This window comes from Pithys albifrons, chromosome 20 (genome assembly GCF_047495875.1).
Source record: "Pithys albifrons albifrons isolate INPA30051 chromosome 20, PitAlb_v1, whole genome shotgun sequence".
Taxonomy (NCBI): domain Eukaryota; kingdom Metazoa; phylum Chordata; class Aves; order Passeriformes; family Thamnophilidae; genus Pithys; species Pithys albifrons.
In genome coordinates this window covers 8,403,179-8,430,392 of record NC_092477.1, presented here as the reverse complement: position 1 = coordinate 8,430,392, position 27,214 = coordinate 8,403,179, and the positions used below count along the sequence as shown (strand labels likewise).

General features: G+C 44.7%; 2 protein-coding genes across 2 annotated transcripts in view; one reads left to right on the top strand and one right to left on the bottom strand.

The window, feature by feature from the left end:
- Positions 1-8,374, bottom strand: part of GPR107 (G protein-coupled receptor 107) — a 32,686-nt gene extending 24,312 nt beyond the window's left edge. The window contains exons 1-6 of the mRNA XM_071574086.1: positions 8,239-8,374; positions 3,718-3,834; positions 2,912-2,962; positions 2,573-2,661; positions 1,773-1,939; positions 32-66 (exon numbers count right to left, since the gene is read on the bottom strand). Coding sequence (XP_071430187.1) covers positions 32-66; positions 1,773-1,939; positions 2,573-2,661; positions 2,912-2,962; positions 3,718-3,834; positions 8,239-8,349 — 570 coding nt within the window. The 5' untranslated portion in view covers positions 8,350-8,374. The remainder of the gene's footprint in view (positions 1-31; positions 67-1,772; positions 1,940-2,572; positions 2,662-2,911; positions 2,963-3,717; positions 3,835-8,238) is intronic.
- Positions 8,375-15,774: 7,400 nt separating this feature from the next.
- FNBP1 (formin binding protein 1) overlaps positions 15,775-27,214 on the top strand; it is a 94,762-nt gene continuing 83,322 nt past the window's right edge. Inside the window, exon 1 of the mRNA XM_071574679.1 lies at positions 15,775-15,932. Within this exon, the coding sequence (XP_071430780.1) occupies positions 15,909-15,932 (24 nt within the window). The 5' untranslated portion in view covers positions 15,775-15,908. The remainder of the gene's footprint in view (positions 15,933-27,214) is intronic.

Genomic DNA, 27,214 nt, shown 5'->3' with positions numbered 1-27,214 from the left:
TTCTGAAAGAGAACTGCAGACAGCTTCTTACCTGGGAGGATGTTGTACTTCGTTTGGACTTCTTACCTAGAGATGGAAATATTAATGGTACATTTAGAGTGTTTGCATTTGACATCCTCACCTTTTACCCATGGTCCATACTTTACTCACATCTTCCTACACATGTCTGTGTGGCAGTCCCCTAGATAATCATTAACAGAGATTCTTTCCCAGTCTCTCCTTACTCTCACAGGACTCTTCCCAAAGCTGGCATTCATCCTGAATGCATCCTCAAATGCTAGGATAGGCTTCTCTACTATTACACCTTCTACAAAAGCCTCCTCCAGAACTCTCTCCAGCTCCTCCCATGGCAGTGGTGCAGGAGGCAGATGACCCATGGCTACAGCAATGACTTCTAATGTTATGACTGAGTGCTGTTAATCTGACTAATCTCAATCTGGACACTAATACATGGCCTGACAAATATGTGAAAGTCCTAATTAACCCTGGGGTAGGAAAAATGTCTCAGCTTTACACTAAGTAGGTTCCCAGTAAAAACCCAAACAACCCTCAAAAGCACAGGTGACCTGCCAAGCCAGTATCTGCTCTAAACCTAAGAAACCTGAGTTGACAGCAGCCTTCAGAAGAGCAGCATGTCAAGTTCACAGTTTCACTCTACTGCTATAAGAAGCTTTTCAAACATCCCATTCTATCAGGAAGCAAAAGTTCAAGACTTAAAGCTTTGCTTTGGCTCCCACACCTCAGAGCACTGCCCATGTGCATGCTACACTTTTCAATAGCAGAAAAAGCTGTCAGATCACTTATCTTCAGACATCCCTCCTTGGTTCTCAGTTCATTAGAACAGCTGTGCAAACTTTTGAATGGTATCAAAGCTTGTGAACATGACAGGCCAAGACAGACTCAGACTACTTCAGATCAGACTGCTCAACAGTCTGGTCTGAAGTCTAAACTCTGCCAGGATGGGATAACAAGAGCTAATCCCATTACAGCTGAGATTATTGAATTGTTTCGTCTGCTGGTCTGGAAGCCAGACAAAGATTTGTGCCTCCAAGAAAAGGTTACTAGGATAGTTACTTCTCCCTCCCCTAAGTGATAGACTAGATCTCAACTCCTCAGATGCATACAGACTTGTACAAACATTGTCTGGAATAGATGGGTGGGTACATGGGTAGATGTAATCCAACTTCTGTGGGTAGAGGTAATCTAACTTCTGACTAAAGCATGCCTGGTGTCAATACACTGGCCCCAGTTTTGTTTAGTCAGGTGTTTGAAACCTCAAGAGATGGAGGTTCTACAACTTACACAAGTGACCTGCCACAAGGCTGAAATACCTACCCAGGAAAGGTATTTTATTTACTTTCCCTCCCTGAGACATTCAAGATGTAGTAAGGGGAAACAGAAACTGGTTGCAATGTGTGCCACTACTAAAAGTTGCTTGAAATCCTTGCCCTCCTAACCTTCCTTCAACTAAAATTCCCTCTTTACTTTTCTTTTTGCCAGAAAAAAAGACAACCAAGTTGTCAACCACTTACAGGCACTGAAGGGCTCCAACAATCACATTATCTCTCTGCTGGATCAACAGAACTGGTAACAACAAATCACTGAGCAGGAGAGACCCCAGTCAAAGGCAGCTCTGTGCATAAATTTACACAAGATGTGCAACAAGTTCTGGCCCAAAGGGACCCCAAAACATGACCACCACACAGTGCTGGATGTACAGGAATGAGGAATGAGCAGTAAGAGCACACACAGGTCAGGTGTAGCTGGTTTACCTTTGCCATCTGTATTTTCATTGGTCTTTGGAGGATTTTGACCAGAATCATTGCTTGGTTCAGAAGTTTTTAGTGGCTTGGTATTTATAGCAGTACCATTTTCCTCAGATACAAATGAAATTTTAGGTAACAACGAAGCAGCTTCTGCAGAGAACTGTACCTTCACACTGAGGAAACAAAGAGGTCTTATTACAGAATTAAAGTAAATCAACATTTATAAAGAGGCTGTTTGTCACAGCCTACATTTACCCAATAAAGGAAAATCAACTTGTCTTAACTTGGTTTTTGTATCACAGAGAACAGGCAAGAACCAGGTCATGATTTACAGCATTGAACTCATCACTGTAGGAAAAGTCACACTTGACATCAAATACAACAGCAGTTGAAGAAAACAAAGTTCTTCAGTTTTGGTAACCAGAGTCTCCTTAGAAACTATGTTTGCATACAAACAGTTAAGAGTTGTACCTCCAAGAGAAAGCAACCTAGCCCTGAAGGTACTTCCATACAATAGGTAATTCAAGACAATAAAATGGCACATTGGGTGCCAAGAGCTACAAAAGTGACCCAAGACTTCAAGTCCTTCCTTCAGCACAAAGAAAGTAGGTTGCTTTCCCCTCTAATGCAGCAAGAACTCTTAGACCATTTTATGCTGCAGATTTCTTATTTTTCCTCTCATGTAACCCTTTAAAAAAAGCAAATTACATTGACAGCAGCTTTCTAAGCCCCTAAGAAGTCTCAAGTGTTACATTATCTTCAACTACAGAAATAACTTTAAAATGTCATGTACACTGTTTACTCACACTTTACTATCAATATCCAGAAGTAAAAGTACAACAGACACATCTGGCTCTGGGGTCTTTCTCAGAATACAGTAATCCACTTCTTCATCCTGGTAATATGAGCAAAAGATCTCTGAAGGACTCTGGTTTATAAGAAATGGGACGTGTTCCCCCCCAGGCAGAGGTTACCATTGTTAGCCCAGCAAACTGTAAAACCAAATTATCCTTTGCATCCTGCCCATGCCTAAAGGCCTCCCCACATTTCTTTTATTATTATTATTTCTTCCAACCATTCCTAGAGTAAGGTAGACTATGAGATGTCCCAGCTCAGAAAAGCAAGTTCACTTCTCTTACTCTTACCAGGTAAGTGGAGAATCCGTCATTCCTTGTTCGATCCAAACTGAACCCCACCTAGGAGACAATTGAGAAGAATCTGTCAATCTGAAGCCAAACCACCCCTGAAAAGAGTCACAGTTACTGCTTCCTAAGTAAATGGGCCTACATTTAAGGCAGAATCCAGGGGTTTTTTTCATTATCTAATTAGATACAAAAAAAATTGCAAATATAATAAACTTGCTGCCTCACCCATATCCACCAAGAAAAAAATGATATATTGATTCAACCCCAAACTAAATCTAGAGTATCTTCTGTCCCTGAACATTTTTTTTCAGTATTGTTCCAGGTGTTTTTGTTTGAGAAAAACATTTCTTACTTGTAGCAATCAAGAGGCTGAACTGTGCAGAAGGGTAAGAACTCAGGTCTGTTTTCTAACCCAGCATTTCAGTCTCTCCATTAAAATCCCTGATGCAACAGGTAATGTTAAGAGTTCTCTAAAAATAAGACTGTCACTGTTCAGGAAACCCACTGACACAATGATCACAAGATGAATGTGGAAAAAACCCCTCACATCAGAGGGCTGCTCGGGAAATTGGTGTTCAATAAGTTATAGATGTTGCACCAAGTTCAGCAAAAGGTCTAATAAGTTAAAAGTTCATCCTTAAAGCAGATTGGAGAGTGCTCAAGGATAAATCTCAATATGGGTATCCTCACCAATGGCTCACAGGGGGGAGCAAAACAGCACCACCAGTTTGGATCTGACACATCAGACAAGTGGAGGGGAATTTCACAGGAAGCTTCACACAGTCACTGGACACAAAGAAACTTACAAATAAACCATTCATGTCACTGGAGCCCCTCAGGGAGAGGTTGCTGACATTGACTCTCATGAAACCATTCTTGAAGAAGCCAAAGGTATTCAGGTGCACTTTCTGCCTCACATCGTCCTGTATGAAAGGAAAACAAGTTTACTGATCACATGCACAGTTATCTGCAGTCAGAGGGGAAGCAGGTGACAGGCTGACACTTGAATAGTCATGCAAAACATCCAATTACACAAAGAGCAAATTTCTTTAGGATACCTTCAGATATAACCAACCATTTCACTGGAATGGACCAACTCTTCCAATATCCTGAACAACAAGACTTACAATAAACATGTCTCTGCCAACTGCCTGGCTGTACTACTGGGAAAGGTGCAAGGAAAAAAGAATTCTAGAAGAATTTAAACATCTGGCATCACTGATTAAACAACATATAGCTACCAAAAAACCCCAAAGAGACTGTAGACACACCAACATAGCTATTGTTTGAACACTGACTACTGTCATTGCAACAGACTGAAGAGGAATTAGGTGACTTTAGGAATATTACCTAACTGAGAGCTGGGTTTTGGCCAAGTGTTCAGCAAGTGCATTGTCATCCCATCGGATCATCAGGGGTGTTTGGACAGTCAAGCACCCAACACACTGGCAAATCGTGTATGGTGTGGGGGAGAAAGTTTCTTATGTAATCCCATTTCTCCAAATGATTTTTAGCATAAAATAAAACCAATTCTTTTTAAAAAGTACAACAAATACCAAAAACTGGCCAAGTGTGTTTAAACAGAATTACTGGGGTTAGTTGCTCTAGCAGGAAAATTCCAATCCACTCCTCTATTCCCAGTCTTAGCTGCAGAATAATTTCCTTCCTCTCAGTCTGGCAAGGAAACTGCAGCTATTGATCCCTTCCCTTGCCTTGCTCAGCTGATACAGGTTAAAGTAAGTGAGCTTTAATTTGTTTTAAATAAGGCAGCCACGAAGGACCTCACATGAAAAGTAGTCAACATCCCACACAGCTGCCACAGCAGATGACAAAGGTCATATCCCAGCTGCTTTGCATTTATAACTCAATAAATAGGTCTGCAGTTGGACCCTCAAACCTACTGGGTCATTAATTGGAAGAAAAGCAGAACCAAAACAACAGAAATTAAAAAGCAAGTTGAAAAGGTGATTTAGTGACAAGGTGTCAAGCAGTTTAAGAATAAAAAAACCTGTTTCTTCCTCTTGCTTCAATCACATTGCAAAATGCTCTAAAAAGAGAAGTCAGCTGCTAAAGGTGGACAAACTGTTCTGGAGAAGGTCCTGCGAGACTGAGCTAAGAACTGCACAGTACAAGAAGTTCTCCCTTCCTCTACCCGAGTATTGATTTTGACATCTGTGCACAAAACATTCCTGATGCATAAATCTCACTCCCTGTGCTAGCAGGACACTAATCCTGACACAGCTAACCTGCAATCCAGCCGTAATAAGATCACTATAATAGAACCAAGATAACCTGGCAAATAACCAGATGGTTCTCTTAATGCTCAGGAGAGGAAAACAAAAAAAGTTAAGTGACATGTTAAGTGTTCAACAGGGCATTCCAGCTCTGCTGTCTTGGGGTTCCAGGGCACTGAACATGCTTGAAAACAAGAGCCCACCTGGTTCTTCTAACACTGCTTTTGACATAATTTCCCAGTCAGAACAGAAAATTAATACTGGCTCTTTACAGAGCACATCATAGGTATTTAATCACAGCTGGGCAGAGAAATGTTTGTGTGGGTGATGATGTGAGGGGAATGTGGGGGGATCCAGCCACAGGGGGGTTTGCACCTTGCAAACACGACCAGAGCACCTGCAAGAGCCATTCAGTTCATTTAAAGTGTATTTACTCTGTCAGGTTACTGATCTGCTCCCCCACCAACAGCAGGTAATTAATACACAGCACACATCACTCTCCTCCCTGGTTTTAGCTCAGCTTTGAGTTTACAGATTTAGTTCACAAATCCTTCAGCTTTAGATGATCCCACACACCAACACACTGTCACCAGTTGCCACCAAGCAAGAGCATCGACTGCCCCACATATTGACAACTTAAAGACATCGGCTCACCAACAATGGTCTCACCTCTCACAGGAGGGTTAAGGGGTGACAGAATCCAGCTTTTATTTATAACCACTCAACCACTGAGTTCAGAAATATTTAAGTTCACAACAAAGCTGTGAACCCACACAAGTGAATACTGCAGCACCCAAGTTGTTAACACTGTGTTGGCAGCTGGAAGGTCGCTCTTCAAGTCTGTACCTTGGTTAGTCACCAACATTAAACTCAGCTCCAACCAACTCCCTCATTCTCTGGGACGGTTTGCCATTATTGCATCATGCAAAATAAAAGACTTCAATAGTCTGGCATTTAACTGTTAAGACAACAAAAATCTTATTTTTGATCAAGAGAAACATTTGAACTACCAGCTACTTTTGGAATTCGCAGAAAATTGATTCTGTGAGTCTCCATAACTTCCCATTTTTGTAGGAGGTGTTTTTTGTTAGTTGTTTTGTTTTTTTTTTTTTTTAATTCATGACTCATTAAACTAATGAGACTGATAACAATTGCCACTAAGGAAGAGAGTCTGCTCTGACAAGGTTAGCCTAACAGCAAGATTCAAGCAAATCATTTCTCCAACTCAGAAGAAATACATTATTTTGCCTATTTTTATAAAGTTATTTTTGAACAGGAAACTGCTCGAACTGATGCTTTTTATTCCTCACAACAAAAGAGCTTCACCTCAGCACAATAATTACAAAGATACAAGAATAAAGCTATTCTGACTTAAGCAATTAACAGCTTGTTTGAGGAAACCCAATACCCAACACTCCCACAGCGCTGTGGCCTTTCCCTTGGCACAATGTCAAGGCACCCTTACAGGCAGGGAAGGAACCAAAGAACACCAGAGAGGAGACCTCACTGTGAAAGGGCTCCGTTGTTGGAGTCTGATATTTACACAAAGGTTGTAAAGCAGTGGATGAAGCAGAAAGGAAGAGCCTGTGCTCTGACAGTAAGTCTGATGTTTATAGAGGGGGTGGATAAAGGCATTGACTCACTTGTATTTCTCACAGCTCTTGGTGGGTCAGGGCTGCAACTCTCACAACACACCTGAAAAACTAAACCCACACCTCACTCTGATGGGAACAATGGGCAAACAGGGCTTAGGAATTGATCCAGGCAATTAAGAGACACCCCATCACAGACCTGAAACCACAATGTTTGCTGCTGAGAACATTTGCTCGAGGCAAATTTAAAAGTTTTCTACATAAGGGTAAAGGATGACCCAGGGAGAAATTCCTCAGCACTCAACAATTTGTCACAAATTCCTCAAAACAATAATGTAACCAGCACAAACCTCCTAATTCACTGCTCTGGGGAAGAGTTTACATTTCCTGAAACAGAACAACGTTCGTGTGGTTGCACTTTAGACAATGACATAGTCTGGAAAATTCCCCATTAAATAAGACATAAACATCCCCAGCAGTCACTGTATCCCAAGGGCTGAAAGGGAATTCCTTCAAAGTTCTGGCACCCTCCCTAAGCTCCTGCAAGAGCACAGGAACGCTGGTTCCACTCATTTACTGCTTGATTAATCTCTTTCAACGTTTCCACTGGCAAAATACTGCCCGTTGTCGACAAACAAAACAAAATTAGAGTTCTGAAGACTAAGAAATCTTTCATGAGTTGCACAGCAGCCCTTAAAAAGCGTAACCCCAAGTGCACAGTTCCCTTGCCATGGAGCAGCTGGGCAGCTTTCCATGCCAAGCACAACGTGCAGCAGCTCTGAGGGCTCCATGACCTCCAGAATAACCAGTTTATCCACAAATACAGTCACAGCAACACACAAGGCTCTGCCAAAGCACACCCAGCAGTCCGGGGAACCGAAACAGAAAGGTGTTAGCATCAGTTTCTTCTGCTTCTACTAACTGCATGACTAGTGTAAAGAAATTACATCTGGGAGGGCAGTAAGGCAGCCAGACACCCTTTAAAGCCGAGTGGCCAGTGACGAAGACAGGAACAACACAGTTAAGAGGAAATTCAACCGCAAACCCCTTACAGGAGCCTCCCCATCCAGCCCTCTCTTATCACGCCCAGCCTTCTGCCTCGCCTTTAACGGGACGCGCGAAGCAGTTCCCCCTCCAAGCAGCTACTCCTCCAAACAGACAGTTACTCCTCCAAACAGTGACCCCTCCAACCCACGGCAGTCTCGAGGCCTCTCCACACGCTTTACCCGCGGGCAGAGAGAGCCGGGAGGGGCTGTGGGGATACGGGCACAGCAAAAGCAGAAGGCAGCGCGACCCGGGCGCGCCAGGGCACAGCGGGAGAGCCCAGAGGGAAGAGAGCAGGAGGAAGGGGCAAGGCTGGCAGCGGGACAGCGTTGGAGAGATGGGGAGGCCCGTCCGAGGCGGCGGGAGGCGCGCAGGGCAGGGCCGGGCCGGCCTCAGCGCTCCCCTCGGAGGGAGCCCAGTGCGGCCGGAGGCCGAGCCGGAGAGGCGCGGACCTTACTTTGAGGGTGAGATGATGGACGCGAGCACAGGCAGGGCCCGCACAGAGCAGGAGGAGCAGCAGCAACAACGCGAGCAGCCCCGGAGCGGCCCCAGCGCCGCGGGCCGCCATGTTTGTTCCAGCGTCAGCGGCCCGGCCCGCGCCACTTCCGGGTCAGCGCGGGCCACGTGATCGGCCGGGTCACATGACGGGGGTGGGTCACGTGGCGGCCCCGCCCTCGCGGGATCGGTCCCTGTCGGGGGGTCCTGGAAACTCTTGGGATGGGTTGGGGATTTTTTGGGGATTGATTGGGAGCTTTTGGGATGGGTTGGGAGCCTTTGGTATCGCCCCTTCTGCTGCCGCCAGCCGTTGTGCTACGCGTGCGTTTGGCTCGTCCCACTGTCCTGGGGATGGGGCTGTATGTGGGAATTGGGTGTTGTGTGATTTCAGTCATTGGGGTGTCCAAAACAGCTGTAAAATGGTTCAGTTTTCCAGTGGTTTCCAGATGATTGGGGTACATAAGCAGCCTTGTTCTTTCTTTCATTTCCCACCCAGAAGATGGAAATGTTATATAGAGATGTCATAACTATAAATGTGTGAGAGATGAACTCAGGTTGGGCAAGAAAATCAGAGTGGTTTGGGTTGGAAAGGGCCTTAAAGATCATTTCATTCCACAGGCAGGGACATCTTCCACTATCCCAGGTTGCTCCAACCTGGCCTTGAACACTTCCAGGGATGGGGCAGCCACAGCTTCTCTGGCAACCTGTGCCAGGGCCTGCCCACCCTCACAGGGAACAATTCCTTCCATGCATCCAACCTGAATTTCTCCTCTTTCCATTTGAAGCCATTTCCCCTTGTATTGTTGCTGCAAACTATCCTTGTAGCTATAAATTCTGCATTCCTTGTATCCAATCTCAGCAATGCCTCTCCTGAGCTTTGTTCCCTGAAGCACATCAAGGTTGGTTTAACAAAATTAAATGTTTCAGGAATTTTCCCAAACTGTCCCCACAGCAGCAGCTTATGGCAAACCTTGCTGAACGCTGGCTACAGTGGGAAATTACACTGCTTGTGATTAATTAAAGCAAATAATTAGAAAAAGTTAATTAAAACAATTAATTAGAAAAGTTCCTAGGGAAGTTACATCATTGCCAACACTATCACTCCAGTTCCTGATGAGCTGTCCCTCTCCAGCTTCCCTGCAGGCCTTTTCAGATCCTGGAAGGTGCTGTGAGCTTTCCACACAGCCTCGTCTTCTCCAGGCTGGAAAGCCCCAAATTCCTCAGCCTGTCTCCACAGGGGAGGTGCTTCCCAGACATTTTCCTTCCCTCTGAGACCCTTCACCCCACAGTATCCCCAGGTTGGTCCAGGCCCCTCAGTGAGGTCCCTGTGGTGGGTCCCTCCTTGACCATGAGACCCCTTTGACAGGGATCTCCCCTAGATGGTGGGTCCCCACATGGTTGTGGGTCTTACTGACCAAAGAGAATCCCCAGAGCCTCCTCCAGACCAGCCTCTGTGGGGGTTCTTAGCCCTGGCTTGGGGTGAGGCAACACAAAAAGGAAAGAAGCAAAATGAACGTGAAGAGTAGAAATTAAAATGGCTTTTTAGTTAACACATTGCCAAAAAAAGTTTGAAAGACTATGCAATGTGAAGCAATGAAGGTGAATTAATATAGTACCTCAGTGGGGAGCCCTGTGCTATCAGCTCCTGGAATTCAGACATTCTGATTTTCCCTTTCAATGCACGGAGTAACAGCCGTAAAAGTTCTGTTATCTAGAGACAGAAAAACAACTGGACTGGATCAGGTGACTTGCAAAATGTGAGGGTGAAAAGGCAGAGAAAAATAAATAACCTTGATCTTTATTTTATCAAGATTATGTAGGATGTCCCATCTTTATTTAGAGAGATGATTCAGACGTTACCATACGTTTCTTCTTAGAATTTCATTTCCCCCTTTTATATTCTTAGATAATAAAATAAACACAGAAATCTCACCATCAGCCAAAGAAACCTGGACTGCTACCAGAAAATATCTGGAAGCGTGAAAAAAAAATCTGTTTTTCTAGTAATATCCTTTCTCTGGGCAGTACGTGTGGGTGCCACTAGATGTCCTGGCAGCATCAGCCCTTGCGCTGCTCAGTGACACCACGCGGGTTGGAAGAAACCTACGGAACTACAAACATCAGATGATTTATTCTGAAATACTCTGGTCCAGATATTTTCTTGGGATTAGTACTTTTTTTTTTAAGTAATGATTGTAATTCCTGTGCACGGACCACCTGGGAAACTTGGAGAGTTTTGACTCCTGAGAAGCAGCTGCTTTGCACCCACAGCTGTGGCTCAGGGCATTGTGCCTTGCTCCACTGCCAAGTGTCAGGTACACTTTGACTGCTTCCATGGTCAAAAAGCACGAGGCAATCCCTGTAATTCTGGGGATTGGTTCATCTGAAGAGGCTTTCTTAGTCCTAGGATGATTCCTTAGAGAAATCAGGGATTTTTATGCCACAGACTAGAAACTGTGTGAAGATCTTTATTTTTTTCGGTGTTTCTCCACCAGCTATTAGGATATTGTAGTAACTAAGATCTCACCTTACCTACACTAAATGATCTCAAAAATACAATTTTAACATGCTTACTTTTTTGGATATGCATTTTTCTAGAATTTGTGTATTAAAAGATGCCTGTACCTAAATTTATCTCTATCAATATGCAAACCAGCTGCTGTCCATCATGTAACAGAAGTTCCATTGCTACATTGATATGTTGTCACTGTAGCTTCCAAACAGGATTCTCTATGTTCTAAATGTACTTTTCCAGCACATACAGTTATTCTTAGCCTGGGTATCTTTTTCTTCACTCCTTCATTGTAAGCAAACATCTAATTAGAATCCTTCAAAGAATTTTAATTTTTTTTTAGTGTATCCTAGGCAACTATTGAGATTGGTACAAGTGGGGAGGGGGGAGATGAGCAGGATGACACAAGGCAGGGGCTACTCAGGAGCCAGTCCCTGGGCAAGGAGAGAAGAGCAATTCCAGGGGGCAGAGCTGGGAGCAGCCAAAATCCAGGTCATTTGGTGAATTCATAGCCATGAGACAGGGGCAAGGCTGAGCTAAGAAATCCCCCTGCAATTTGGGTGATGGTAATTAAGATCAGTCACAGTCTAGTGATGACTGGACAGGCCCAGAGATGTGAGCCTGAACCCCCTTCAACATGGGGCAAAACAAGTGGCCTTTCAGACCAGAGCTTAAATGAAGCTCCTGGGTCCATGGGCAGAGACCCCAGGTGGGGCTGGCAGGGGTTTATCAGGTCTTAATCAGTCCCCTCTGGGCCCTGATGGGACATTAAAGGGCACCAAGGTTCCAAGCTGTGCGCCTGAATGATCTGTGTGGTGTTGTAACAGCAGAAAGGAAACAGCTGGGATGGTGATGGCCTCGAGGAAAGGTGTGTCCTCTTCCTTTCCTGGTGCTGTTTCAGTCCCAGTGTATGAGAGGTTATAAGCAACATCCAAAGTTCCTTATCTTGGACGTGGATGATATGGGTAGAATTATAAAATCAAAGGGAAGCAGCTGTAAGGGTGATAACTCTGGGGGGAAAGGTAGGTCCTCTTCCTGCTGTGTCCTGGAAGCGCTTGGAGCGCTCTAAAAACAGGGATTTTTTTTCTTGCTTTGCATAAGTAAACAAACACAGAGAGAAGTGTTTAGGTTTGTCTGTAGTTTAGAGATTTGTTTTATCTCCTTTATGTAGTTTCTCAATCATTTAGCAGCTAATCTGGGGACTTTCAAGTGCGGTTTGGGTTTCCTAAACAAAACCCTGGCTTCCTAAAAAGGGAATTGGTTCTGCTTGGAATTAGGAGCTGAGTCTGGGAGTGTTCTGAATCCTAACAACAGGAGAGGTAAACACAGAGAATTTACAGGAATAGGCCCGTATCTGGATAACAGATCTGCATGGTCTTGTTCTCAGCGTGGCTGAGGGAAAAATTCTACCAGTTTCTGTGTTGCTCAGATATGAATTATGCAAACTGAGTAAATAAGTGCTGGATACTACAATTTATAAGTGTCATTTTGAGTTATTTTTTGAGACAGAACTTCTGAGTTTTCCAGCATCTACTTCAGCATAAAGGACTCTTAATGCTCCTGTTGTTTCTAATTACATTAGTAATTAGGGACTAGCCACGCTGCAGGCCCTGTTGTTTTGGGCACTGTACAACTGAAAGTAATAATATAAGTGGCAGTCCCTGCCTTGGAGAGTTTCAGGCTAAACAGTAAAGACAGTCAAAGAAAGTCCTGTTCTAGAAGCATCTAGAATTAATTTTATTTATAGTTCTTGTCTTGTGCCTCTGTCCACCCAAGTTTTGATAGCTTTTCATAGTTTTTTGCTTGGTTTATTCAAATGTACCATCATAACACAAAACTTGTATTTCTGGCCTTTATCTTTTGAGAACTGGCAGAGCATTTCTATCTCTTGGTGTGGACAGGTTTTCCTGCCCATGCTGGTGTAACAGGTTTGCCTTGTTCCCCTCCCAGCTCTTTGTGCAAAAGGAAATTCCACAGCAAACTCACCTAAGATGATACCAGTGCTGTTTTCTGTTTCTGTACATTCTTTTCCTACAAGTATTTATGGGTTTAGCTCTCAAAAAGTCTTGATGCAACTGTGCTGTCTGGTTTTGCAATGTGTGCTGGATGGATGCAGGGCTAAGGATGGTGGGTCTGAGAGTCTGGGGAGGTAGAGGCCTTTGGAAGGTTGTGGTTGTGCTTCAGGCAGCAGGGCAGGCTTGGATATTTAAATATGTTGGCAGCAGAAAGAAGAAGTGCTCTAAAATGAGTTGAACAGCATGTCTTTAGTTATTATGAAGTCAGTCCTTCAAAGTAATAATTTCTAATGATGAACAAAATCGTTGCCTGCTCTGCCTCCCTTCAAAAACAGCTGTGTGAGGAGCAGCATTCTAGTCTCATGTTCAAATCAATGGAACTTGGATAAAAATAAATGCAATTCTGTTATTAACATAACATTTGTCTTCATTGTTCTAAACATTGGAATTGCTTAATACGTTTTTCTTTTTCATGTGGGGTAATAGCCAAGCATCAGTGGAAGAAGAGCATTAATCCAGAGGAGATAATGCTTGTTGTAGCAGCTGGTCAATTTTTATCTTCTCACATCAAAAGCATCCCCACCCTCTATGAGCAGAAACATTTTCCTCAGGTGAATAAATATGCTTCCCCTTTTTTCCCCCTATGTAAATCTCTCATGACTTGATGCAGCAATAAATATATCAGTCTCAAGCTCTTTTTGCATTTGTTGTAGCTGAAAAGCAGAAATGCAAAATGAGATTAAGTGACACAGCTCAAATAAATGACAGAGAGGAAGAGGAGCACAAAATGAATATTATTTCTCTGGCAAGGAAAAGAGCCATTTTCCACAAGGCCTGTGCAATTGCTGCAATAACCCACATTTATGCAAAGGCAGATAATTTAGTTATTTTCCTGCTTGCTTGTTGAGCGTGTTGCTGACAGATGGTGGAGGTGGATTTAATATTCCTGGATTTGGGTTATTTTAGGGGTGGGGGGCTGGATATACTGCTTAGCTGAGTTAGAAGTCAGCCCTTGCAATCAGTTCATAGAATCAATTAGGCTGGAAAAGACCTCTGAGATCATTGAGTCCAACCTTTGGCTGATCAGCACCTTGTCAACTAGACCAGAGCACTGAGTGATGTGTCCCCTTGTTCCTTGAACACCTCCAGGGATGGTGATGCCACCACACCCTGGGCAGCCCCTTCCAGTGCTTAATCACCCTTTCTGTGAAGAAATTCCTCCTAAAGTCCGACCTGAACCTCTCCTGACACAGCTTAAAGGGCTCTGAGTTTTAAGGGTGTGGGTTCTCTTTTCCTCTAGGGCACTTGCCTGTTTTACAAATGATCAAAACAGGAACATTTGCTTCAAAACCAGCCCCACCTGGCTCTGGGGGAGGGTGGTAAAAGGCAGGGAAGCAGCACCTGAGGGTGGGTGGGGCTGGGATTACCACCCCTGTGCTTGGCATTGGTGAGGTTACACCTTCAGTACTGAGTTCAGTTTGGGGCTCCTCACTTTAAAAAGGACATTGAAGTGCTGGAGCATGTCCAGCAAAGAGCAACAAGCGTCATGAAAGGTCTGGAAAACATGTCTCATGGGGAATGGCTGAGAGAGCTGGGTTTGTTTAGTCTCAAGAAGAGAAGGGGGGCCAGGCTTAGGGGGGACCTCATTGTTCTCTACAACCTCCTCTCAGGTGATTGTTCTCTATAATCATCTGAGAGGAGGTTGTAGTGAGGTGGGGGAAGGTCTCTTCTACCTGCAGTGAGAGGACCAGAGGAAAATGCCCTTAAGCTGAGACAGGGGATATTCAAATTACATACAAGAAAAAATGTTTTCACTGTTTGGGTGGCCAGGCATTGGAATAGGTTGTAAAAGGAGGTGATGGAGTCAACATCCCTGGAGATGTTCAAGAGGCACTGGAACAGGTTCTCCAGGGCAGTGGTCACCTCCCCAGGCCTGTCTGAATTTAAGAAGTGTTCAGACAATGCTTTCAGGCACATGGTGGGATTCTTGGGGTATCCTGTGCAGGGCCATGGGTCAGACTCAACGATCCTGATGGGTCTCCATATGCATATTCTATGCATATTCATCATCTTCTAATTTTGTAACTGGAGGAAATGTCCTTAAACTGGGGGGGGGGGGGAGGTGAGTTAGATCAGATGTTAGGAAAAAGTTTTTCCCCAGTTGGGGTGGTCAGGCATTGGAAGGGGTTGCCCAGGAAGGTGTTGGAGTCACCACCCCTTTATGTGGCACTGGGTGAGGAGGTTTGGGGACTGCAGTTTGCTTTGCTGGGTGGACATTTGGGCTTGATAACCTTAAAGGCCATTTTCAGTCTTGCTTATTGCATGATTTGATGATTGTGTAAGTAGAGCTGCCCCAGTGGCAGGAGAGGAGACTGAGGGGAGACCTTGGGAGGGGCAGTGGAGGGGAAGGCATTGTGGGGAGCAGTGACAGAGAGAGTAATCAGGCTTTGGAATGGCCTGCCCAGAGAGGGGGTGGATTCCCCATCCCTGGAAGTTTTTAAACTGAGCTTGGCTGTGGCACTGAGTGCCATGATCTGGTAAAGGGACTGGAGTTGGACCAAGGGTTGGACTTGATGATCTCTGAGATCTTTTCCAACCCAATCGATTCTGTGATTCTCTGACAGGACCCGCGGGAACAGCCTGAAGTGGTGTCAGGGGAAATTTAGGCTGGCTCTTAAAAAAAGGTTCCTCCCCCCGAGCGTGGCCGGCACTGCACAGGCTGCCCAGGGCTGTGGCCACAACGCCAAACCTGACACGGCTCAGGGAGCGTTCGGACGATAATCTCAGGCACAGAGCGATATCCATGCAGCGGTAAGTGCTGGGCTCTCCCATCCTTGCACGCCTTCCCAACTCGGTATATTCCTTAATCCTGCGGGTGACTCCGTGACCCGCCCGTGGGTCGGGCCCGCTCTGCCCCCCCCCTCCCCGCTCCCTCCCCGCCGCGCCTGCGCAGTGCCCGAGCTGTCACTCTCCCCCCGCGCGGCGCCGCTCGGGCCATTTTGCGGCGCGATGGGGCGGGCGCGGCGGTGAGAGCAGCGCCCGGCACGGCCCTGCGAGCGGCGAGGAGCGCGGCCACGGGCACGGCGAGACACCCCCGGCGGAGCCATGAGCTGGGGCACGGAGCTGTGGGTGAGTGCGGGGGCTGCGGGGCCGCCGCCGGCTCATAGCGGTCCGTGCGGGCGGTGCGGGCAGGAGGGGCTGCGCGGGGTTCCGTCCGCTTCGACGGATCTCCGTGCCCCCCGGCGGGTCTCGCTCCCCTCTGACGGGGCTCTGTCCCCTTTCCAACGGGTCTGTTCCCCCTCCGGCGAGTCTCCGTGTCCCCCCCCGACGCATCTCTATGTCCCCCCCGGCGGGTCGCTGTGTCCCCCTCCAGGTTTCCGTCCTCCTGCCAGGGGTCTCTGTCCCCCCTTCCGACGGGTCTTTGTCCCCCGCCCGGCGGGTCTGTCCCCCTTCAACGGGGCTCTGTGCCCCCCCGGCGGGTCTCTTCTTCGTCCCCCTCCCGCGGGTCTCTGTCCCCTGTTCCCTCCGACGGGGTTTCGTCCCCCTCGGTGGATCCTCCCCACCGCTCGCCCCGCAAAGTTTTACGTGCAGCCACTGCCGGGGGCAAAAAAAAATCCCAGCGGGTATTCAGGAGGTTTGTTTATTTATTTATTTATTTATTTATTCATTTATTTGCTGGAGGAATTAAATAACATAAAGAAAAGCCCCGCAGCGCAAAAAGCGGGTGCGGAGCAGAGCTCGGCTCGCCCGGGGTGGGTGTTTTGTGGCTGCTGCGGGAGGCTCCGAGGTGGGTCCATGGACAGGGGTCCGGTTTCAGGAGAGGGAGCTGCAGGGAAGGGAAGCCAGATGATAAAATTTCCTGCCCGCTGCTCTTAAGGGGCTTCTCTCCGCGGAGAGAGGGTTTTTATGAGAGGCTTTTTGTGTTGTGTGTAAATAAGCAGGTTTTAGAGGTGCGGAGGGTGCGTAAAGCTCCTTGATGTTTTTGGAGAGAACCTGGAAAGTATAAACGCGTTTGGCTCTCCGGTGGAGCGTTAATGGAAAATATCAAACTGTTAAAAGGAATGAGAAGTGGGGACTAGCGGTTTGAAATGGTCCCTTGGTAGTCGGAGGAATTAAAGGAGGGCAGGAGAGCTGTTCCACACGTTGTCACAAAGAGGACGTGATGCAGCCATGTTTGATGGTGGGGCTTGGGGTTGGTACCCGGGCACGACAGGGTGGGCACCGCCTGTTCCCTCACCTGGTGGGACACGGAACATCTCGGGGCAAATCCGTCTCGGGAGAAGAGAAAAACGGAAACGGTGCTTTGAATGGAGGAGTCAAGAATGAGTGGCAGAGGGTCATCTGGACTGCAAAGCACTGCAGGATTCGCTCCTGTTTGTGGCTCGTAACGGTGCGGGCTGAGATGAAACCATATCCGAGCTTTTAAACTGTCTCTGTGTAGAAAAGGTTATTTTGGACGTGCTAATTGCTGTCTTTTTAGGATGCATTCCCAGCCCGTTCTGGAAGGCAGTTCAGCATCCCGTTGTGCTGTGACATTGGAGTCGTGTTATAGCCAGATCTGGTTAAAACTAGACAGTAAATTAGGAAGCAGATGCTGACTGGGAGAGGTTACTGTGGTATGTTTTTATATGCCATAGAAAGAAAGGTGATACATACTGGTGAAATAATGTAGTGATGCTACATTGATTCATCAGTATATAAACAGTTCTGCTGCATGGGAATGTCTCTGGGAAAATCTGCAGTTGCCTCCTCTTTCTACATCTTGCATGCTTTGGGGGGATGAAATAGTTTGAGTGAAATTAGAGGCAAAATAACGATTTTGATGGAGGAAAATAAATTCTGAATTCTCAAAAGGAACTTAATTTTTTTTCCCATTTTTCAGTTTCCGAGTGATACTGATTTGTTTGTGCACAAGAGCAGTAGTAGAGAATAGTGTTTATAAATAGTTCTTTCTGGTTTATGCAATATTGGCAGGTGTGTGCACATAGTCATATATTTGTCGTCTGCAATACTTACAAACTGCTTTTGTAACATTTTTTTCCTCTGAAAGTTTTGTTTGTGAAATTGCCTTCATCAGCATCAAAGTATCATTTCTCATGTCTTCAGTGTAGCACTTTGAGAAGTGTAGCAGGTTACTGAGGAAAAGGGCTGGACCAACAGATTTAATGAATCTAGATACAAAATTGGCAGGACTTGGTTAATTTTAAATTGGGCAGAGCTTTGAAAACACGTTGGTTTCCAGTACTCTGGGTATTTAGGCCAAAACAGTGATTTCTCACTTTGTGTTCTCCCTTTCACTGGCAAAGGAAAACCACACAAACAACCTGTATTTAATATATGCTCCCTTCTTTTGTTGATCATGGCATGTTTTTAAACAAAATTAAATTTCCATTTACCTTAGAACTTAGTCTTCGTTTTATATAGCCAGGTTTTCAGGAGCAGGTGTTGTAAGCAGCAAATGCCTGTTCTACATGTGACTGGTGTGTGGTTTGATGGGACTGAAAGTTGAGGCAATAACAAGTGTTTTCAGCTGTGGTTTAGAAATTTGCTGGAAAGATCAGCGATGTTTTATCTGGCTTGACTTACACCTTGTATCTCTGATGTGCTGATCCACCAGACCTGATGCATGTTCATGATTCACCCCTTTAGATGTAGCAAAGGAGAAGTAAAATCGAGCTTGCCTTTTAGAGCACGTAGAGCCTTAATGTGCATGCAGTTATGTAGAATTTCTGTTCATTCCTGCGGGGGAAAAAGCTGGTTGCAGAAAGCCTCATACTTCAGAAGCAACAAAATCCCTTTGGCAACACTTAAGTTATTCCTCAAACGCTTTTAGCCTGTGATGTGTCTCTCTCTGCCTCTGGGTTGACAATCCTATCTCAGTTCCTATTGATGTTTCACTTGATTCTGGAGTTTGAGTTACATCTCAAGGTTGGACCCATAACCAGAACTATTAGAGGTACTAATGCAGCATTTGTGTCCTGAATGAGATGGAATGGTCGGGATAACGAGATCAGCTGGGGCCTCCCAGCAATCCAGTGTAACAGAGTGAGTTCCCTGTGTGCAGGGCTGCTCTGTGCAGTTTGTACATCCACCCAGCCCTTGCAGAATTCTTTCTGCCTATACTTCAAACATTCAGGAGCTGAGGAGGAAGTGGTGGGTGAAGGAAAAAGTGCAGGCATAGCACTGAACTGTTTTGATTTTCACCCTGATTCAAGAGTGCATTAAGGGCTAACAGGTAGGAGGGTGTAGTATATACTTATTTCATGTCTGATTCTTGAAATTGGTGATGTTTTCTAAATACCAATTTAAACAATAGTGATATTTTAAAATGTAAATGGTAAGTAAAGATTATGTGTACCAGTATACAGACCTGACTTGTACCTTCAGTAACTACACTTTGGGGACAACAGGCTGTAAAAGCATATTTGAATCTCCTTCACCCTTTTTCTCTCTTGGCTAATGGGAAGGCACATGGAGCGTGGCACACACAGCTCTTCTGAAGGATGCTTTAAGCAGTAAAGTCATAGTGTGTGCCACACTTCCCACCTGTGCCCTTTTGTGTGGTATGAAGCCCTTGAAACAAGTGGAATTACGTCGCAAACTGAGCTGAAACTAACCTTGGCCCTTGGGTGCTTGTCTCCTGAGTGAAAAAGGCTGTGGCTGCACAGTTGGAATATTGAGAGGAATGAACTTTGCTGATGATGACTTTTGATCCAGCATGTATTTTGGGGAAGCTATGTGTAAATTTGTGGTCAGGTGGTCCAGGAAAAACTGCCTTTTCAGAGCACTGTCACAGCATGGCAAGTGGTCAATGTGGAAAGTTTTGTCCTTTTTTTGTGAATGTTTCAGAGGTGCAGATGCTGTGGGTTTGTTGTTGGGGTTTTTTCCCCACATTTAATGTAAAGTCTAAAAAAAGCCTGAGGATGAGGAGGAAGGTGATTTAATCAAAGTTTTCTTTGACCTTTGTGAGAGCTGGCTGGCTCACAGCTGTCCCTGTCCTTTCAGCCTGTGAGAAGATGGATATTCTATGTTTGCAAAGGACTTAATTTGCTGTCCTCTTGCAAAGGGGCAACTCCTCGCGGAATCGATACTTTGGGTACCACACCTTTTGTTTGTAGAATTCCACTGTGCTTTACTGTGAAAAAACACGGCTTGTGGATGGTTGTTTTTGCCTTTTAGAGTTCATTCCACATAGGTGCAACTCCGAGAACTTGAAAGCCCCACTTGCACTCTGTAAATGCTAAATCGTTTCCTCTCCCAGTACTCGCGTCTCTCTTTCATCAGCAGAATCTGTGTTTAAACAGCTGTAATCTTTCACTTCTGCAATTTGCCTGAATGCAGCATTGTTCTTCTATAACATTTGCAATGTATGGCTGTTGCATATGGTGGTGACTCACATTTGGAAACAGTCTGGAGTACCTGGGTGATTTTGACCTCGGTGTCATTGCTGTCTGGGCACAGAAGTCAAATGTGATTTCAAATGAAAGCCTTGTTCTTCATAAGAGGACCTGCAGAGCTGGATCGAGGTTTGTTGTTTTGATTCTTTAGCCAATATCCAATTTTTATTGTATGCACCACTAGTTGATTGCACGCAATAGAAACTGTGTGTGTGTCATCCCACCCATCCCATTCTCACACCTCCTCCAGCCCCCGCCCCCCCCCCCCCATTCTTTGATTTTAGGTGTTAACTGTTGGTCTCCAGGATTGAAAGGAAAAGGAAATGGTGTCTGATGGGAAAAGGACACGGGTATTTAGTCTTGCAAGATAAGTCACAGGTTAACTCTGATGAGCTGAGAGTTTCCATTCTGGGCCGAACCCTCACAGGTGGGTGGATGAATTGTTGACAGCTTAGACAAACTTCTGTGGTGATGGCAAATGCTCTTCTGAAACGTGGATTTTATGGTAAATTGGCTGTGAATTGTTGCAACTTATTGGATGTCATTCAGACAACTCCTAGAGGCAGAGCTCTGTGTTCTGTCCCTTTTGCTTTGTGTTTCATAGAATCTTGGTTTCTGTTTAGTTAAAACTTCTGTATATTTCAAAGCTTCTGGAATTTCATCCACAAAATATACTCCCAGTGTAACGCACTCTAAAAGCAAATACAGTGGGAGGCTGGAAGAGAAAACCCTGATATCAGTAATAAATGCATCATATTTGTAATTTTGGCTTAGTTATTCTAAAGCTTTTAGTAAAAGTTGTACATACAGTGCTGGAGATGGGCACTTCAAAGCAAAATACACTTTTTATTAGTTAAGTAGTACTGGTTTAGTATTCTGCATAGTTACTTGGACCGTTTTGAGGTAGCAGAATTGTCTCCTTATTTCACAGTGGCTCACTCACTGTTTTAAGTGGTCATTATATGCAGATTAGTGAGTGAGGAATAGTTTATAGAAGCTGAATCATTACATAGTATCTTTATTCTGCAACTCACACCTTTGTGTGTTCGCTCAGCACAGGGTGAGATTTTGGGCTCCTGCAGCCTCTGTGTACATGAATTGTGAAGTTGGTGCCATCAGAATCCTTTTCTTGAGCTTAAAAGGAGAGAATTTGTAAACTTTGTGTGGTGTGGGGGCTCCCCTGCTGCTCCCAGGAGCTGTTTGGTGGGAGAAGGGGCTTCTGTGTGAGGTCCCTGCCCCACACCCCTCAGTACCTGCAGGCACCAAGAGTAAAGGATTTCCTTCTGCTACCTGAAGAGTTGCTGGGTCTTTGATGCATGAATGTCAGAGTAATTTCCTTTACAATTCTGCTTTGCTTTAAGGAAGAGGATTTCTACAATATTGTCACCGACCTATTCTTGTATTTCCTACCTATTCGTTAAAGAATGGGGGATTTATGGTCTTTCCGTGTGAGTCAAGACTGCAGAATTCATGTTTTCCCTTTCAGTCCCAGGCTCTTCCCAGTTGTATTGTGGCTGCTCAAGATCCCCCGCTTCCTTGAACCATCTGGGCAGGCAGGCAAACATGAGACGATGTTTTTCTGGACTCTTTGCAGCTCATTAGTGTTACTCATGTTGTGAAACATTCTTTTACGGCAGAATTTCAAAAGCTGTGAAACATTCTTTTAAAGCAGAATTTCAAAAGCTGAATTCCACATGAAGAGTAGGGGCCACTGCTGCACTGCAACTTAATAACCTGCTTCTCATTATTGCCTTTGATTGCTGGACAGGTAACCTGCTAATGAATTTTTGGAAATTCGCTTTCATCCTGTTTGAAATAATGTTGCTGAGATTGGTTATGTATTGAATGCAACCCAGCTGTCAAAATCCCGTGCTTTGTTGAGTTTCCTCAGTATTCATGTAAATATTTTAAAATAACTTCCCCCTTCAATATAATCATACGCCTTAAATGAAACTTTTCTTCTTCCTTTCACCTCTAGAAACACTGCTTTTCTATTTTTTCCCCATTAAACAGCAAGCTGGTTACTGTTGTCTCATGGCACGTTGCAGTCTTTGTCACTCTTTTCAATCAATGGCCTTGGCTCAAATACAAAACAGTGGAAAAATAGTGTGTATGTTCTGTGTATGTACAGGATATGATGCTCTATGTCTTAGGCAGGTGTGGTGGAGTGGTTTGGATCCCTTTGGAATCTCACATGGTTGTCTTGTCTCTGTGCTGTCTGGAGACAATCTTATTAACCTGGTCAATAATTTCTTTTGGTGCAGTGTATTAAAAATAGTTTGTTGATGTAATTAAGTTAAATGTTTCTTTTGCCATCTAAAAATTGAAGAACTGTAGATGGGGTTTCTAGATTACTTACAGCAGAGTTGAAGTGCGAGAGAGAAATGCTGCTTGCCTGGTGTTCATTGCTGGTCACTGAAGCAGATCATGTTGTAAAGCACATAAAGTGGCAATTCTGTTGCAATGTTGTCCCTTATTTATTGGAGGAAGAGTCAACCTAATTGGGAAAACACCCAAAGGAACAACAACAATAATCCCCCAGATGCCCTCTGAAACCCAGTAAAGCATTAAAACTTGAAATGGAGTCCCTTGAGAACTAATGCCTGGTTTAGAAGGATGGTCCCCAATGACCTACCAAGTCACCAGATAGTCCTTAAGCCTGAGGAAATTCCGTAGGGGATTCCTCTTCTTGTTGTAGCTGAAAAAAAATAGATTTCTTCCATAAATATGTGTCACTTGGCCATCTCTTGTTCCAATATTTTTCAAGTGCTTTTATTTGGTACCTAAAGAGGTTTTATAAAGCAGATCCTTCAGTTCTGCCCTTGCAGAGGGGCAGGCATGAGAGCTGCTGGCACCATTCACGTGTCTGAAGGGGAAGGGTAGTTTGTAGTGTTTAGATTTACTCCCCTGGGAACAGCTGGTACAATTTCTCTCATAAATTATTCATTTTTATAGTTCAAACATTTTACTTGCATTGCACTGAGTCTGAGGAGGTGCAGATAAAGGAAGTACTACCTATGTGACAGGAGAAGGATGATCTTGCAGAGATCCTGAGAATATGCTTTTCTTTAAATGCACTCTTGGAGATTTTACTCCAATTAACACCAAGAAATTGCTTTATTGGGTGCCTTGGACAGTTTTCTCTGTCTCAGCCTCTGAGCTGGGAGCTCTTATTGAGAAGGTTTTTAACACTTTCTGTTCAAGTCATCTGTTTTCTGCTGCTTCAGTGTTTTTCCACATTAGCATGCTCAGGCTGCAGTTTCCTCCTTTCTGCACCCACCTCTTGCTTTTAGTGCTTCAGATTAGTCAGGATTATTCAGTTGTTACCAGGGCCAGTGTATTGCACATGCTGAACACGATGCCTCTTGGATTTTGGAAAGCTGTGGTGCTCCCATTCACTGGAGCAAGGTTTAAAAATTTGGCAGACAGAAGCTGTTGAACAGGGTGCTGGTCTTGAGAAAATATTCCCAAATTAGGCAACCCTGTAAGTCTTTGGAAAAATAGCACTTTGCATGTGCTATTGACCAAGTCTTCGTGGGTGCTGGCTGAGTTTTGGCCTTGGAGGGGTTTTTGTGGGACAAGATGATGAGGTCACCCACGGAATAATTGACGATGGCTCAGTGTGGTCCTTGCAGGAGAGCAGCCAGACTTGCCATGCCATGGCTGCTCAAGGCCAGGGTGGAGCTGGGCAGCCTCTTCTGCTCGTTTGTTACTGGAGGAAGAAGTCAGCTGGAGGACAGTCCTGGAAAAGTGGGATGTGGGCTGTGTTGTGGAAGAATAGTGTGTGTCAGTGAGTGGGGAGGAAGCAGAGCTGGAAGGAAGAGGGGATGGAAAGCCTGGATGCACCAAGTCCTGCTAAAGGTCCCTCTGACCACTTACACAGTTTCTCAATAGTAGCAAACTGGTTCTTCTGTTGTTACAGGCTGGTTCTTCTCTGGTTACACACACCTGAGGGTGAGTGAGATGTGGTCACTGGGGAAACTGCCTGATTCAAGAGGCTGAAGGTGGGGAGGAAGGAGTTGAGATCATACTGGGATCCAGTTACAGACAGTTGGATCTGCTTGTCTAGGAGCTGCTCCTGTGATTGAAGTGCCAAGAATGATGGAGATGGGGTCATTTGAGGAGATGTAATTCAAGCTGGCAGTTCTGACAGTGAGAGAACCAGGATGAACTGGGCAAAGGAAACAGCAGGAACAAGCTCAGGAGGAGAAAATGAATTTGAACAAAGAAAACAGGGAACCAGTCAGTAACAAGGAAACAGCTTGGATAAAGAACTTGTAGAAGGAACAGGGCTGGGCTCTGGGTAGGACGAGTGAGGTTGTGCCTTGCTGTTGGACAGGCCGTGCAATGGGATTAGTGCATTAGAACAGCAAGTCAAGAGTTTGATGGGATCAGGAGAAAGTACAGTGGTGTATGAGGGGAAGGAAGTAAAGCAGAAAATTAACAAATAGCAGTCCTCTTTTACCTGCTTGGCTTTGTAGAGTCTCTATTTCATGTGGCTTTTTCCATGTAATATTTAAGAAGAGTTGACTTGCTGGTTTCACTGTATGCAGCTTGATTTGTGTGGTTTCATTTTGCATCTTTACTTATCATGGAAGAATATTTGACCACATCTCCAAATGAGAGCTTTCTCCAGAAGTGTGTCTGCTGCGTTTTTCATCCACTCATTCTGTGCAGAAAGCCTTGAGGAATTGTTTAGCAAATAAGTCTAAAATGTGTTTAGATAATATTTTTCACTCGGCATTATTCTCTCTTATGCAGAGATAAAAGCTTTAACACTTTTATCTTGTATTTACAAAAAGAAAACAAAATGATTGGCATGCAACAGTGAGTGAATGGAAGTGTGTTTTACTCAAACAAAAGTTAAATGGGGAAGGGAAATATTTCTTGCCCTCTTGAGGGCTGTTTATCTGTCAAATGTGGGTCTTACAGGAGTGACATTCATTAAGAGTGTGTAACTAAGGTTTTGCTTTAGAAAAACTGGCAGTGGATAAACTGGGAGAGCTGTGATAGAGCCCTACATAAATATTTTTTCATCCGTCTTGTCTCTCTCTCCCAAATATAACAGTCTGAGATCCTTTTGCTCATGTGTAGTCACTGGGAAAGCCTAAAAATAAAGGGTGAGAGAAAAGGGTTGTCTGTGCTGGTCAAGAGCCTTTATTTCCTTACAAGTCTTTGGAGCTGTGAAACATCTGGGTCTCACAGAGGATGCTGTTGGCACGTGTTCATAACTCAACATGCAGAAGCTCAAGAACTGTGGAGCACATCTTTGCTTCAATTTTGGTGTGCAAAAAACCTCCTAAGCAAACATTTCTGTAGTGTATCTATTGGTTAGGGGGTTTTTTTTGCTCAGAGACACCACCAGCTGATGTGAGAGGCTTCATCCTCCTGAAGGACAGCCAGGCCTACCTGCCAAGGCATCCAGAACTCCCAGATTGTTGGTGAATGCTTTACCTGAAACCTAAAATTGAACCAGCTGACTCACAGGTAGTGAGAATGCATCTCACATGACATGTGTGACTGGCTGCCTATTTAAATCAGTGCCCTGGGGATTTACAGCCTTATTTTTGGAATAGAGGGGGCTAGCTAGTTTCCAGCTCTATTTAAAGATAAAATCAAGTTTCTCTGGCTGTGTGGGTGCATGTGGTTTTCTGAGGTGCAATGGAGTAGCCCAGGAAACCCCCTTGGAAGGGTGGCAGTGTGCACCCACTCCTGGTACAGCATGAAATGGACTGTGGGCATCTTCCCACCTCCTCTTCCAGAGAACTGTGGGTGCTTTTTCATTGTGACTCTTGCTCTGATTCTTGTCTGCATCATCTTTACACCTGTATTATGTAGAAAATTGCTGAAAGCTCCTTTTCCAGAGGTTCAGTATGATTGACATGAAGCTATCTCGAAATAGGAAAGCTGTAATGGTTGAAAGACGACAATTTTTGCAGGAAAATGGGCTATTGTGAAACTCATGCACCTAATTTAGGCATCATTGGTGGCTGGTTCTGCATAGTTGTCACTCTTTGAGAATACTCACCTTGAACAGAAAGCTTGTGTATCGTAGTTCCAGCATTTAATGGTTGAGGGAGTGTGTTGAATTGTTCCACTAACAAAAGCCTCTGCTGAGCTGAACAATATAAATATAAATATTTCACTTGGTTATTAGCAGCTGAGTTGAAGCACTCGGTGGCTGGGAACAGCGTGACAAACTAGTGCACTCCATTCATACAAAGGTCAGAAGACATTCTACATGATATTTGTGGGTTCCACGCATGCAATTATAGGCATTTGTAATGACTTGAATGCAGAATCCGTTGCTGGCTCAGCGTAGTCATCTTCTGTGGTTTGCTTGTGGGTTAATCCCTGGGAACAAAAAAAAAATATTTATATATGGAATAGTGACAGAGGAGCCAAAAGCTGGAATCCACTTGCAGAGTTGAACTAGTAAAAAATATCAAAATAATGGAAATGCAGAACCCCTTTTGCAATTAGAATGCAAGAATTAAGTGCTGTTTTCCTTTATTCATGATCCGTGGGAGTGTGTGGCGCTGGGGAGGTGCTGGGCAGTGGAGCAGTGTTGATTCCCCTCTGGGGGCAAGGCATCCATCCAGCTCTCTCTGCAGGGGGGTGGGATTGAGTCCTTAATCGGAGCAACAACAATCCATCCTGACGCTTCCTCAAGGTATTAGGGCTAAATTAAACAGTCTGGGACTGGTGGGTAAGCCCTAATGCACTTCAAGAGGCTTTCCTGGATAGGAAAATTTTGAAAATAATCAGATGATGAACCCAAAAGTAACAGGGGAAAAAAAGCCACAGGCACAAATCACCCTTAAAAAAGGTCTGTAATGCATTTTCTTTGTGTGGTGCAGTGCTTAATGCTCAGATTCTCTTGGGGAAGAAAAGATGCATGAACTGTAGCTCTATTCATGGCATTGTATTTAGAATTTGTTTTCTCTCCTTTGTGTACGTGTTCCATAGATGTTCCAAAAATAGATATGGTCACAAATATTATATTAGTGGAAT